At 41.8% G+C, this 15,507-nt stretch overlaps 1 protein-coding gene across 3 annotated transcripts; it reads right to left on the bottom strand.

Annotated features, from left to right (window-relative positions):
• Positions 1 to 10,132: 10,132 nt before the first annotated feature.
• On the bottom strand, positions 10,133 to 15,146 carry bloc1s5 (biogenesis of lysosomal organelles complex-1, subunit 5, muted). Of its 3 annotated transcripts, none has more exons than XM_005722430.1 (6): positions 14,873 to 15,146; positions 14,646 to 14,728; positions 13,831 to 13,960; positions 13,235 to 13,293; positions 12,892 to 13,077; positions 10,133 to 10,393 (listed from the first exon to the last, which is right to left on the bottom strand). In XM_005722430.1, exons 1-5 carry the CDS (start codon positions 14,889 to 14,891, stop codon positions 12,907 to 12,909), a joined length of 462 nt encoding a protein of 153 aa, XP_005722487.1. In that variant the 5' UTR covers positions 14,892 to 15,146; the 3' UTR covers positions 10,133 to 10,393; positions 12,892 to 12,906. The 3 variants fall into 3 exon arrangements, with proteins under 3 accessions (XP_005722487.1, XP_005722486.1, XP_013770711.1); XM_005722429.1 differs by lacking the exon at positions 10,133 to 10,393 and adding an exon at positions 12,123 to 12,738; XM_013915257.1 differs by lacking the exon at positions 10,133 to 10,393 and having other exon boundaries at positions 12,123 to 13,077.
• Positions 15,147 to 15,507: the final 361 nt, after the last annotated feature.

The raw sequence follows: 15,507 nt of genomic DNA on the forward strand, positions 1-15,507 counted from the left end.
AAATGTTGCAGCAGAAATGGAGATTTATCAGACCAGACAACGTTTTCCATACCTATTCTTAGCTGACAGGAAGGGCACCAAGTGTAGTGTAGCCCATCTACTTTAATGTTTAAAGTCTCTTGCATTCAGAGACGCTCTTCTGCATACCTTGTTGTTGGAGTTTCTTTTTCCTACCTATTGGTATGAAGCTGTCTCGCCATCCTCCTCTGACATCAACAAGGCATTGTCATCCAGAGGACTGCTGGTCACTGGATATTTTCTCTTTTTTTCAGGCCATTCTCTGTAAACTCTAGAGGTGACTGTGCAGGAAAATCCCAGTAGATGAGCAGTTTCTGAAACGCTCAGAGCACCAGTCTGGCACCAACACCCATGCCACATTCAAAGTCACTTAAATCACCTTTCTTCCTCCTAATGCTCAGTGTGAACTTCACAGGTAGTCTTGACCATGTTTACATGCCTCAATGCAGTGGCGTACTGCCATGCGATTGGCCGACTGGACATTTGTGTTAACGAGCAGTTGAATCCAGTGATGTGGTCGGCGAGTGCATACTGTCTTTCTGTTCCAAACTGGGGTCTGCTTTTCACCAGTGCCAAGGGAAACACTGAGAAACCCTTTAAGAAGACTTTCTGGAACATTTCAGAGTCTATTTCTGACCAAATCTAATTCTGTCATATAAACATATGGGAATTACCTCTCTGGACACTCACTCTTTCTGTAAAAATGCTTAAAGCATTGTCTTCCCACTACTGAACCTGATGCAATCCAAAGCCAGAAGTGTTTCCATTAGGAAGACTGAGACTCATGGCTGTATTATATCCGGGACACAGGATGTTACCAACAGAGGGGAACCAATGTCATTTGCAGACAGCTTATGCTTAAACCCATGCCGCACGCACCTGTGCTGGAAAAGAAAACAGTTGGGAAAGGGCTTTCCCACATGATTGGCGGACTTCCAGTAAAAAACAAAAAAAGATTAAAGTTGGAAATCAGAAAGCACCTTGACTTTTCATCTGGGTGGCTGAAAAGGGGGCGAGGAGGACATAAGAGAAGGTCAGAGGTGAACAAAAGAAAGAAAGCAAAGAAAATGGAAAGAAAGAAATCGCATAAAAGGATAGAGGAGGCTGAGAGGCTGTGGTGGTTGTGGATTGCCATGACAACGCCCTCTCTATGCAAAGTGTTTTTATGTTCTGCTGCTCTCTGCTGGATCCAGGCGGATGACTAAAGGCGTGCCAGGCCTCATGAGGAATATACAGCCTGGAAATACTATCATTTGCCTGTGACCTTACAGGGCTAGCTGTTTTCTCTCTTTTGGAAACTCCACACAGAAGCTGTGCACAGGTTGGATACTGACTGCAAATCACTGCTGCTTTCCAAAAAAAGAAACAATCACAGGGCAAAACAAACCAAAAGCAAGAATGTCTTTGCTAAGATTTTGTTTTGTTTTTGTTTTGACAGACAAAAGGATTTTTCAAGTAAATCTCATTAAAATGAATCTACATAAAAACGGCCACATGAAGTTTGAATTAATATAACCAATAGCAATAAAACAATAAACAGGAGCTCATTTCACCTTAACAATAGCATGATGTGGAGCTGCACAGCTATCACAAAATGATATAGGAACAAACCAACAAATTAATTCATTGAGAAAAGACAAGAACACAAAGTGGACTACTGTAAACATCTTCTTATGACCAGTCAAAGTTGAGGAAAAGATTCACCTGAACTCAACCAACTTCAACTGATTCCTTCGCTACAGCCCTTTTTATTGTCAGCAAGCAATCATTCATGAATATGCAATTACAAATACACGTGACATTCTTAAGCAGGCATCTCTGAACAACATCAGTGTCTGTGTGTGTGTGTTTCCAGCCATACTATACATAGACACACGACCTTTCAATGAACCTAAACTTATGCAGACAAGCAGAAGTAAGCATCTTGCTAAACTATAAGAACAGGAACCTGCAATAGGTCAATGTCTCAAATACATATTTAAAGGTGTGACCTCTCGAACCTTTAAGAAAACGGAACAGTCTGGTTTCAAAGGCTTTAATAGAATTATAACATCGAGACTGCTTCCTCTCATCTCATGGTACACAAGTGCACACAGAATCGGACCTAATAAGGATATGATTTTTATCTTAAATTATTAATTCTGACATAGATCGAGTATATCACCTGAACCACAGCCGCTTCTAATGTCTGGACAATTGGACGGGTTACTATGAATTATGTTGATCCTTTAAAACTTTTATTTCTCTAAAGTTCTGGGTTACTGCAAAACAACAGCAACTTCATTTAGCAATTGTTAGGAAGACAACATGCTACGCTATTGTGGTGAGCGATACACAGCTAAACATCTAACTGTTACCTATGACATCATAAGTAGTCTGATCAATCATATTTATTATGGCTCAGAGTAGAGACACTGCATGTCTTTGTCCTCTCTTCCTCCCCTCACACCCAACCAGTTGAAGCAGATGGCCCCGCCCCTCCCTGAGTCTAGTTCTGCTAGAGGTTTCTTCCTGTTAAAAGAGAGTTTTTCCTTCCCTCCGTCACCAAAGCGCTTGCTCATAGGGGTCATATGATTGTTGGGGTTTTCTTTGTATTAATGTAGGGTCTTTACCTTAAAATATTAAGCGCCTTGAAGCAACTGTTGTTATGATTTGGCAATATATAAATAAAACTCCTCAAGTACATCCATTGAAAATTTGTGAGGACTTGTCCTTTTGTAGTCTTCTAAATATGAATTTTATATTAGAGAAAGGATGGAGATCTGACTCTGGGTACCTTATTGTAAAATTTGAATCTCTGCATGTGTGCATTGCACAGACACATGACCAGCATTCTTGCTTTCTGTCAGATTTTGCCATTAACATGCTTCAAAATCACCTGGCCCGTAAACATGATCAGTCCCTACGCAGTCATAAAGGGAGGAGTTAGACAGAGTAAACCTAGACTAAACCTAACAAAAACTCGGCATTTCCAATTCCATGTAAATGCTGATAATTTTGCCCAGACCGATCGCAATACAGCTGTAGTTTGGACTGTTGCTTTTTCCTAGCTTGGATTAATTTGCAAAAGTGTCTGAACTGATGAAAGAACCTACACTGCTCCGCACTTTGATGAATATTTATACCTGCCACATGAGGTGAGACATCGCAGGTGATGACGGGACCAAACCCGACTAGGAGGCTGCCTTTTACAGACACTTCTTGGTTCACAGCCTTTCTGTAAAGGCCCCGCTTCCTTCTGGTAAAGCCATCAGGATATACTGACCAGGGAGTGAGGGAGTTGAGGTGCAGCAGAGAAAAAAAGAAACAGAAGAGAGCAAGGAATATGAGAGGAGAAAAGAAAACTGGGATTTATGGACATCCTAGACATCTTAGCGGTTCAGTTAGTCGATCAGTGTGACCAACGATGCTTCTGGAAACCCATTTTTGCGTGTTTTATGTCCAGTTAATCAATAATTCTCATTATCAAAATAATATTTTAGCATAAACAAAAACAATCTTTTGTGAAGCATACACATACATCCAAAATGTCCTTGAGCAAGATATTGAATTACTACCTGCTCCATATGTGCTTTGTGGCTGGACCAAGCGTTTGAAGCAGAAAATGGGGCTTCCTTTGAAGGATCAGAAGAAAGCGACATATGATTTGATTCCAAGAGAAGTAAAGTGGCTGTTGTTACATGTGTGGTGTACGCAGGTATCATTGACAACTTACAAATCAAGAAGCTGCCAGGAAGGCTTAAAGTTACAGGGAAAGTAGACTGATACTTCAGCAGACAGTATTTCATATGAGGCGAGCCATAAATGTCATCAATAACCAGAGAGGCTACAGTTTGCCTCAGCAAAAGCCGTATATAAAGACTGTCTGTGGTTTTATTCTCTTTGGACATGCTGCAAGACACTTTAAGAGCTCCCGCGTCCCCTCCTTCATTGCATCAAGGTTTGTTTTTATTTTTCCCCACTTTAAAAAAAAATTACAGATGCTGTCACCCACTTACTTGTACTACTGCTTGCTCTCATGGAAAATGTAAAAGGGGCCCAGCCTTTGAGGTCAGGCTGTCATTGCCAGTGAGAGGTGGCCAAGTCACAAAACAGATGTTTACTGTTTTTCTAGAGATGATTTGTTCTCTGCTCAGTGTTGACTCAGGTCCAGCTATAACCTCGGTCACCTTAATAGAGTGCTGAGTTAGAGTGGGAAGACGGGGTCACAATGGCTGAACCAGGTGATGATGTTACACTGTAAATGTGGGGCTGTATGCACATAAATTCCATGGGAACTTCATGAAAGTTATGATTCTGACAGGTGAGCGGATTTGTCCATAATTCAAGCAAATGTGCAATAAAAATGATTGGATGAAACGCACGTAGGAAAGTTGTGTCTGCGCGCTCCTGGATGTGTCACCCTGCATAAGCAGCGAGTATGAATGACTTTTAGGAAGCCTTGGTGTATTCCTGCGTGTGTGTCAGCGCAGCATGTGCTTTGATGCGTCTGCAGTGGTAGTCATGGACCGGGTAAAGGTCCCTCCACAGAAGCCATTAAGCAGTGCCTCTGCTGGAATAATGTGTTTGACTTGGCTGTAGCAAAGCAGCAGGTGCTGGGACGACCGGCTTGGAGCTCCTGCTCCCCTTCCTGCTTTGATCTACAGGCCAGGGACCAGTTTTCCCTTCTTGGTGACTTTCCCTTCCATCTTTTCTCTGTCTTCCTGTTGCTTCCCCTTTGTTCCTCCCTCTTCTGTGCCATTCTCATTATCTCTGCCCTTGTTTGCTTTGTCTCTGCTGTAGGGTTTAAATGTTGCTCTTTAACCTTTATGTTTTCTTTCTTTAAGCCAGGTTTCCAGTTGCTAACAATTACATTTTTCAGATTTAGTAGGCAGGGCTCTCAAAAGATGGTTGGTGTAACTGTTGTCTCACGTTAAAAAGAAGTCGAGTTACATTAAAAAAAAGGGCTTCTTTTTTGTTCTTGATCGGAGTGACATGAGAAGTGTGATCTTGTGTCTCTTGTGTTATCTCTACATTATAACATTAAGCTATGGCCAGCAGGCAGTAGCCCATGTTTAGTTTAATGTTATCAGCAACTCTAAACAACCACATGTATGCAAGTGACTTCTTGGCGACTTTTACAAGTGACAGGAAACGTTGCATTGTAACTTTATGGTTGCTAAGGAAACCTAGAGGTGCTACTTTTAGATTGTAAAAGATGGATGTAGCTATTATGTTGCTACACATTTGTTTTGGAGCCTTGAGTTTGTTATTCTGGTAAACATTTGTGGAGTGTCAATTGCTATTAGCAGAATTATTATTGACAATTATTAATTAGCTTTGTTAGCATATAGTTAATGAATGGATCCTGTCATATCCTTAATTTATGTCCACATATAATGTGATTTGCTCCTTTCACATCTCTTTTTACCTGACAACTGGTCACTAGTGGACATTCCACGCCCCAGTGTAGGTAAACCGGTAAAGTATTTACTACTCTATTATATATCAGCCACAAGGAGTGGTGTCCCATCAAAAGGACAAGCAAGGCAAGCAGTGCTTCCCCAGCTACATCTAAACATAGACATCAACTAAGTGAAAGTGGTCTCTGTTCTTTCACCTCAAACAGTGTTTTGTTGTAAAGTTTCTTGCTTGTTTCACATCTAGCCTTTACTTTACTGCTTTCAGAAGATGTTTTGTGTGTCTGTGCCCTATTAGACTATATGGGTGCATCACAGCTACCTGCTAATTAAGGCTAAGTGACATACAAATAAAAGCTGTGGCCTACCAGGCTGTTATAGGTGAAATGTGGAAAATAAACTAGAGACAGAAAAAACAGTTTTGGGTTTGTTTGTTTCTTCGGTTTTTGTAATCTGGTTCCTTTTTCAGCATAAATACGAAGCTAACAACTTGCTAATTTTAGCTTTAAATTTAATATGAAGACGAAAAATAACTATTTGCAAGGAAGCATTTTTTTTTTTATCACACTTAATGTCCAACTACCCCTTTAAGGTAATGCCTACACTTCACCAAGAATGCTTGTGTTGTAAAGCCAAACTTTCTTCCACTTGTGTATTTCCTCCTGGTTACTCTCTTACTGCGAGTCAAATAGTGCTAAATCCAGACTTTTTCTTATAATATATGACTAAACGTGTGTATTTGAATAAACGACAGCACCACACTGAGAAATAACAAGATGTCATGACACTTAAAGTTTAACACAGGCATGCAGGAGATGAGTCATAATTTCAGCTCTAGAGCTTCCTCTTCATTTCTCTGTCTTTCTGTCCCAGCCTCAAGGTAAAGCCATTATGCTTGAAAAGAAGAAGCACCAAAAGGTAGCCCACTTTGGAGGAACAGAGGAGGGAAACCATGAAAAGCAAAGCCCAGGGCTTTCTGGGGGCCTCGAGAAAGAGAGAGTTGCCTTTATTGAAGAAGCCCACTCCCATGCATTCCTCTGCCAAGAGCCCTGGCCTCCCTGGAGAAAGCCAGGATGAGAGGCTGAACTCATATACAGATGGGGGTTTGTGGGCTGGAGCTGCTCCAAACACACACTGACGAACAAAAAATAATGCACCTTGTTCCTCTGTCTCCTGCCTCACTCATTGTTCTGTCAGTCAGGATGGTTTTAATACTGTGATCCACAGCAGGGAATCTCTATTTCGTGAATGGGCAACACACATGCAGGGTTTGTAAAGCAAAGCTGATTGATTTATTGGTTTCGGAGGGCTGAAGTAGGTGGAATATTAGATCCTCCTTGGGGATCTCATTGTGGGTTAGTGAAAGCAAAAGCCCTGGTTTAAAAAAACAACAACACAGGAGAGAATTTCCACGTTCTTGAGTCCAGTTTCACCAAACTCACAATGGGAGAAACGTTGCTGTTGTGAAATGTTTTCAGCTCGGGGAGCTTTGAAGGGGTTGAGAGCCTTGTGTATATTGGAAGAAAGGAGTAGTCCTCTGACATTCACAGATAATTTCAGTTTTCAAGTTGGGGTGTCTGTCATAACACTTTAAGGACATACTGGCAGTGGAAAAAGCATCTAACAGCTTTAGTTCGTCCATTTCTCTCAGCGGTTTGACGCTATGCTGGCAATCCAGTTTGGCTGATCCGTAAAACTTGTGGTTGCAATCTGGAGACCACATGTTGTGTCTTTTCACTGAGAAAGGTTTCTGATTTCATGTACTATTTAAACTTTTACAGCTATATCATTTTTTTTTTACTGTACGTCTATTATTGATGAAAATGAAAACTCAGGCAAGCCTGGGGATATGGCTTAAGTTCACACAAAGGCAGGAATGCAGTACACTGAGCACCGATACAGACTAACAACACATTATTTTCATTGTTTGTGTTTTACTGGTGTATTTTTAGTGTTTCTGTTAGGCCAATCACTGCAGAGAACTCCACCCACTGCACCGGGGCCTTGAATCTTCTTTTATATTTCCCTTTCTGTTCCATAACTTATTTCCTTAAATCAATACCCAGACAATGAGTTATAAATTACCAATCAAGGACTGGGAGAAAAGGAGAAAATGTGTTCTCATGACCAGTGGGTTCGATTTAAATCATAACCTTTATTTCACAACGTCAAAACAGGAACATTTACGGGAGGAAAGATGTAAGTCTAGACTTGAATGAGCTGGCAATAGGTCAGCAATGGAGACAGGTGAACAGACGGAAACAGGATTACTTCAGATAGGGCCCACTAAATCTTCATTGTATTTTTAAAAGTGGGTATAGAAAGTGTTTTGATATTAATATTAAAGTATCTGACCACATATGTGAAAGCGATGAACCAGAAATGAATGCTGAACTACAACACTTTGCATTATTATTTCTATAGTATTTCTTTGGAACCATAGACTGTATATAAAAGATGGAAATGTTTGAAAAGCAAAGCCAGTGTGGAACTATAGGAAAACAGCTTTCTGACTACCTCTCTAAATGCTTTCATGTTAAATTTATGGGTTCAGTCATGGTTTGTGTCATGCTGGATAAAATATTAGGTTAACCCTTAACCCAAATTTAACATACACCATGCAAGTCCAGGTCTAGAAAGCTCAAGAGTGCGTCTGTTTGTGTAGTCCAAGAGAGATAAGATCAGGAAAATACCTGCTTGGTACAGAAAACAGGGAAAAGTCAAAGCCACTCAGGAGGTATGTTGTTGGCATTGAAGCCAGACATTCCTCAAAGGTTCAAGAATCCAGACGACAACAACCTTTCTTGCTGCTGGTAGCCGCTGGTTGATGACAGCCCTCTCCCCGTCATCCCTGCCTATTGTTTGGCCAGTGATTGACTGAGGAAGGTGTTTGTTGTTGCTGGAGCCTTATCTGTGTTTCTTGGAGTTGGCAGGAACGCGAGGCTGCTGCGTTAGCACGGCTGTCTGATGAAACTGAACAGATGCAAAACATCATGTACAGTTCAGCTAATTAGACTCTCAAAAAATGGCCACGGTGAAAGTTTCTTTCAAAAAGAGAGAAAGCAGGCACGACTGTAAGAATGTGCAAAGAAAACTGATTTTGCTCACTTTACAGAATGAAAGCCAGCATATTGCAGTCTCTGCCTTCTCTGGAGAGCATGTCAGTGCTCGCTAATAAGGAGCACTGGCATTTTTATTGAAAGGTGAGGCATTTAATTTTCAAACCCTTTCTTTCCATTATTGCTTTTTTTTATGTCACCCAGTGCTCATTTTCTAGAGCTGCCAGGGCCTGAGACTATCCAGCATGCTTTGCAAAGTCCCCTCAGAGAAATATCAATTTCATAGAGCAGCTTCGAGAGCTCTCTCGCTCTTATTTAGCGATCCGCTGGGTGAACGTCTGCTACTGCCAAAGAATTCATATTATCACCTAAATTACCATTCACCCAAGACCCATCACCGACTCCCTGGAGTGTTGTTATGTTAGGATATTAACTTGGAAGCGCAGCGCTTTTGTTCATTGGCATTTTCATTTCGCACCTCTTAGTGACTGAATAACGGGGGCCCGTCATGTTGCACAAAAGAAAGAAAGTGAGCCCGCAGAGTCTGAAAATTCTCATAAGCTGTCATGAAAGCGAGGGCAACTTCCCTCGTCACTTTCTATTGTCCCAGCACAAAATATTGAAATTGTGCTCATGTCAGACTTGTTTTTCCCTCATCGCTCAAATAAAATGAAAACTGAAAGAAAGAAATTGCTTATTTGTACCAAGCGCTAAGATTCGCTGAAGTTTACATTACATTCATTTTGTTCCAGAAAGAGCAGTACATGAGAAAATGGGCAAATAAGCTTCTAATCTGATTCTCACTCATTAAAAGTCTATATGTGTTACAAATCAATTTGCAGAGCTTTAGTGAAAATCCACATATGCATTGTTAGCAGAAGCTCAAACACCTCTTGCATATCTATCTAATCATGCTGTTTTTAAAAATATATCTGCACCTTTAGAGGTGAGTGTTCTTTTTTCTCTTTAGTGTTATTTAAAAGAAAAGAATATTGTAATCTACACTGATTAGTGCGTAATTACATCTTCCAACTAACCGATTCGTTCTCATCTTAATCCCCTAATAAAAGGAGCAGGCATCGGTTTGTGGAAGCCACCATGTTGCCCGCCATCTTGAATAGAGATGGTACGTTCCACCTAATTGTGTTTTATGTATGTGGCTAGAGCAGGGGTGGGCAACTCCAGACCTCGAGGGCCGGTGTCCTGCAGGTTTTAGATGTGTCCTTGATTAAACACAGCTGATTTAAATGGCTAAATGACCTCCTCAACATGTCTTGAAGTTCTCCAAAGGCATGGTAATGAACTAATCATTTGATTCAGGTGTATTGACCCAGGGTGAGATCTAAAACTTGCAGGACACCGGCCCTCGAGGCCTGGAGTTCGACACCCCTGGACTAGATGAGGCAAGTTTTAATTGTGCCTGCACCTTCAGACTCAAGATATGAAGGAAGAATTTCCTTTCAACTTAAAGTTTTGTTGTGTAGACTGATGGTGAGTTTGCAAAACAACTAAAGATTTGCTCCCTACATGCAATATCACCACATCAGATTAGTCTAGACTCCTTGGATATGACAGAGTTTGCCCTTCTCTGACATTGTGAGCTTTCTGTAGTGGCTGATTTACAAACACAGCAAGATCCTGAAAACTGATTCTTGGAGACATTTGCTTTTATTTGAGCCCATTTCTTAGTGAATCTCACTCTGTGTTATCTGAGCACGTCATCCCTGTGAAATATTCCATTCTGTTCCAGCGGATGTTGGAAAGCTCGTTTTCAGACGCTGTATCAGATTGCATTCACCAGCACACTCTCTTCTCCGTCCCTTGCTCAAAGGAGCTCCATCTGGGTGCTGCTGTTTCCTTTACCATTTATGTTGGCACGGACAGGAGCACCACCATGTCCAGAGAGCACTTCTCTGCCTGCAAAACAGGAAGAACGCACTGCTTTCAGATAGACACTGGAGACAGAAAACAAGCCAGCAACGATCCAGAGGCAGACAGAGGAGGATGGTAACGGGAGATTTTGAGCTGGTGCACAGCCAGTTTCTGCACTTGGCATCGTCTTACTGGAACACATGCCCTCGTCTGTGGACAATCTCTCCGTCCCAGCAACCTATGAGGTTGGAATACTTAATAGGCCAATGTTGTTTGTCGCATATCTTCTCCGTGTAAAAAAAGATCGAAGAATTCTGTTTGCCTTAGCCCTGAGCGTGAAATATAAGCTACTCATTGACACTGATCGATGGCAGTGACAAAGCAGTTACTTGGACAGGTGCTGAGGTTTCTGGCTGTACTTTGACTTAAAATCAAAAATTCCCATGAATGTCAAAGCCCGGTGTTATTGCAATCCTTTATTCGCAAACATCTGCTGATCTAATTCCCAGACTGCTTCAAGTCCATTTCTTTTGGCAATGAGCATGTTTTTATTGACAGCAACAGCCTTTTAGCACAATCAGGAAGGGACAGCAGAAAGTTACTGTAAATTCAGCTTTCCCACACTGTCTCAGCCTTGTTAGCGGGCCGATATGTTCTGGGTGTGTGGGTTTGAACGAGCAAAGAGCAAATCTTGCAATGGACAATTGAATGGTCAAACGTCTGACCTTAAATCTACACGAGCATCTTTGCAATCTGGGTTTAAATCCAGGCAGAACTGCTCTTTTTATCCAGGGGTATGATTATTAGCTGGAGTATGAAGTTCAAATCCCACATCGCATATATGGTATGACCAGACTCATGCGGTGCAGGGCTTCAATTTTCACCATTGCATTTATCCTGAGTGAAAGCATGATGAGCTCCACCAGCATAAAGTGGTAACTGTCTGGTGTTACCACAGGCCTGGGTTCAAAGACTGTCACTGCAAGGCCAACGGGACTTTTATGGGGCTGCAACCTCTTTTTACATTCAAGTCAGTTTAAGAGACGATGCAGTTTTGTTGAATTAACTTTATTTTTTAACCTGACATTATACAACAATGATTAAAACTCATTACAGCAGGTGTAAATACCGAGCCTGTAAGCTCATGATCATAAACACCTCAGTGAAAAGGTAGCTTGCTGGCAGAGGTCGGCCACGTTCCCGTACTGTCACTCCTTGTCAGCTGATGATGGGTTGTCTCCGCGTTGGACATCTGCAGTACTGGGGCAGAGGGAAAGCATACGTCGGCATGCAGACATGCACTGAACAGAGCAGTGCCGGCCTTTTGCTCAAACATCGGCTTAGTGCCCTGCTCTGACTTGCACAGACTCGGGCAGAAAGCACAGAGAGGGTCCTTGCACAAGAGCAATGGGGACGGCTCTCTGCCAGCCGAATGCCAGAATGTCACAAGTCTGCGGAAGGTCTCGGTTCTTAAAAGTTCCAACAAAAACGCTGCGTTGCTGCAGTCGATGAGTGAACTGTTGTCCAAGCGCGCTTCCTCGTGGAATCATTAGACGTGGCTATTCAGACGTCCGGTGTGTGTGCAGTTTGAAGGGAGTGCAGGCGTTTGAGGGGAGGTTCTGTTAAATATTTCTCCGTCTACGTTCTTTGAGATGAACTCTGTTCTCAGCCAAGCCAAGAATGTGTCAAGTGCACCCACCCATCCATTAACCTTTCCCGAAGTGTGCCACCGTGCGAGAAAACAAAACACTTCATTAAAAGCAGAGCATGTTGGTCACGGTCAAGTATTTTAGTTCTTTTCCAGTTAATATCACTACAGTTATATGCTATTGTGCTCATAGGCTCAAACTTACACTTGTTAGGAACACTACACACAAAACCTGACGACCATACAAGGCTACAGGGAGATTAAAGCCAGAAAAACTATTTCTTTGTTTTCATATAAGAATATTCGATTTGAGATGGCAGGAGAAAGAAAAAAACAACATAAGCTGCTGCTGCATATCGGTTTCAGCAAAAAACTTTTATCGTGACAGTTTGTTGACCTGTAGCTAAATTGAGAGGTCACATGTTCCAAACACAGCAGAGGTGGTGAGAGACGGTTTCTTCTTCACGCACACCTGCCCACAAGGGCTTCTCGAGCGTTTAACGACCTCGCTTTAAGTGCTCGGAACATCTCCCCGCGGTGCCAAACTCAAGGCTGCTTTCGACACGATGTTAATTTACCATCAGGACTCTTCAGGCAGGCATCCACTAAAAACCTTAAAATGTTGAAAATCTCACAGCCAACGAACAATCAAATGACTGCTTGTTTAAAAATGACATATTCCAGGCTTTTTCTTTTCTTTTTTTAAATGCTGTACATATTCCATGTGCTTGAGTTTGAGGGCCTGTGAAAACAACAAGTTGTTAATCACGCTTTCATATTTCATCAAGCACACAGAGCAAAGTCAGTAGTTTTGTTTAGCATGTGTAACGCAGGCGTGCAGGACCGACTGTATTCACTGAATAAGAGAGGGCACATTGTGCACTCGCATCCTCACGTGAACATCAGCAGATCAGAGGGTAAACTTGGCCAGCTCCTTCTTCTTTTCGTTGTATTTAGCGCTGAGTTGTCCTACAGCCCGTGCGTGCTCTTCATCCACCTCCTCCTTTAATCTCTGCTGCTCCTTCAGGAACTCGGCCCAGTCTTCTTTCAGCTGCTCCATGTTCGCCTTTAGACGGGTGCCCTGGCATGACACGAGGAAATCAAAATAACACAACAAAATTATTTATTTAAATGTTAAAGTGAATCATGCACTGTGCTGTATAAGGAGGGGAAATTCAAACTATCCTAAATGCCTTTAAAGCAACTTTTTTAGAAGTTGCCTTGGTGGGTGTCTTTACCTGTTGGGCCTCTAGCTCCCTCTGCTGGACTCTCTCTACCATGTGATTAGCAGCCTCCACTGTTGGACATAACAAAACGAAGGTGCGAAAATATTATTTCCACACATGAGTCAGACTGAATTCTCAAGGATGCCTAGAGACTCAAGATCTTAGCAACAGTAAGTTCACAGTAAACTACAGCATGGATGGAATAAACTCAGATACAGCATCTGTCTGTACAACGGTGATAACAACTGAATACTGGTTATGATGTTTGTTACAATGTTACTTCCTCCTCTGAGTGGCCATGGCAACAGCCAGAGGAGACATCATACAAACAAGCTTCTGCTGCTACACCTCGACTAGATTTTCTTATTTCTTGGATTTCCAAACATTCATTCACACACGTTGAAGCTGTAGAGCTTGTCTCCATGGATACAAATGAAGAGGTAACACAGAAACAAATTTGCTGCAGAAAAGTAAAGAAAAAATGAAAATACTTAACACATTAAGGCAAACGACTAAATTATGTGAATGATTCATGAACTATGAAATAAGATTTCAGCAAAAAACAAACAAAAAAGGTTTCACGTGTGGCTGCGGGTGGAGTAACTTACACCGTTCATTGATGTCAGACAGCTGATGTTTCATGTCCTCGAAATTTGCTGGTGGCATTTGCTCGTTCGTTTCCAGCACACTTTTATTGATGTTCTCCAGCAGACGGCTCTCCCTGTACCCCCGCTTTTCCTGAACGACAGCACAACAAGTCAGCCCACGCTCTACACAGCAGCTGGGTTTTTTGCCACTAAAACAAAGAAATAAATAATTAAATAAGGTCGCTGAGTGCAGATGTGACAGTTAAATTTGAATTCCTGTCTGCATAGACAGCGACAGATATGTGACTTTTGACCATTTATGACAATTATTTGCTGTAATATTGGACGCAGACTGCAAGTAATTGCCAACTTGATCCCATTCAGTCACAGGCTGATAGCAGACTGACTGTCTTATGGCAACATTTACAGCAGGTGCTAGTAACAGAGTCTGTATCCTTAACAATCTCAGCTAAGCTAATCAATAAGAGTATGTGTTAATGCAATACTCAGCATATTACAAAATGGTTCAAAACTGAATAATATCGTATCATAGGCTGTCTGGTGATTCCCACCTCTGCTTCAAACAGTAGAAACTAATTGGCTCTGTATGTGAAAACAGTCTCTGTATTTCTTTTGATTGTTTTTGGTTACTTGCAACTTCGTGTTGGTTCTCTGTCACAATGGTGTGAAAGTTTATCGCTGATATCAGGTATAATTGGGACTGGAACAAGCCAGGCTACATTTTTAGGTTTTCAAGGGGTTGGCACAGAGGAGTGTGTGGCTGAGTGACTCTATGCAGAGCAGTCATCAAACTCTGTCATGCTTTCACAGTGTACCTCAAACTCTCTCATAAAGTAGCGGATCTCTGCATTGATGACCGGTCTGTGGTCCAGCAGTCGTGACTGGATATCACCCACATCTGCAGGATGAGCACAGATTGGAACAAACACACTTGACACAAAACAGACACATTTAACAACTGTCTGTGCTTTGTTAGCTCAGCGGTGGTTTTAAATAAGTGCTTTAAAAAGCAAGGAGAGAGGCTGATAAGAGTTTAACTCACCTTTAGCGATCTTGTCCATTATTTTGAGCTCTTCTGTCAGAGTCCCTTTACCTTTTATCCCTCCCCTTTGGGGCAGCTAGTTAGCTTAACCAACTGCTAGCTTTCCTCCAAATGCTAAGCTAATTCACAGCAGAAGACGTAGTTAATATAGCAAAACTACTAGCTATTAAACCTTAAACCAACAACGATGCAAAATCCTAACACATATCACATGACTCAAAATACAAACGCTACTTCCGGGAATGCTCTGGACTGAACCAAAGTAGCGGAGAGGGGTGTTCATGATCTTTAAAGGTGTATTTTATTTACATTCTGTGAGGGTTTGTTATAGTTGGGTTACTGTGACTTCCTACTACAATTTTTTTTTGGAAATTTTGTAGGTGGATGCACGAATCTAAGTTGGAGGACAATGACGTGTTTTCTCCGCAGGCTCGCAATGAGTGGCTCTGGCTTGTGTATGAGGCTGTGTGGTGTGTGGTGCCTGGTTGTGGACAGCAGATGTCAGTGTTACTCTGCGGTGGAGCAAAGCGGCTGTAAGTATCGCTGTTTGACTCTCAGTTCCTTATCAGTAGAAAAGCCAGGCTGTTACAAAGGCTATATATAAATTTATTCATTATGTCAAAATCTATGCAGCA

Source organism: Pundamilia nyererei, unplaced genomic scaffold (genome assembly GCF_000239375.1).
Source record: "Pundamilia nyererei isolate P.nyererei 1_Seehausen unplaced genomic scaffold, PunNye1.0 scaffold00007, whole genome shotgun sequence".
In the NCBI taxonomy this organism is placed as follows: domain Eukaryota; kingdom Metazoa; phylum Chordata; class Actinopteri; order Cichliformes; family Cichlidae; genus Pundamilia; species Pundamilia nyererei.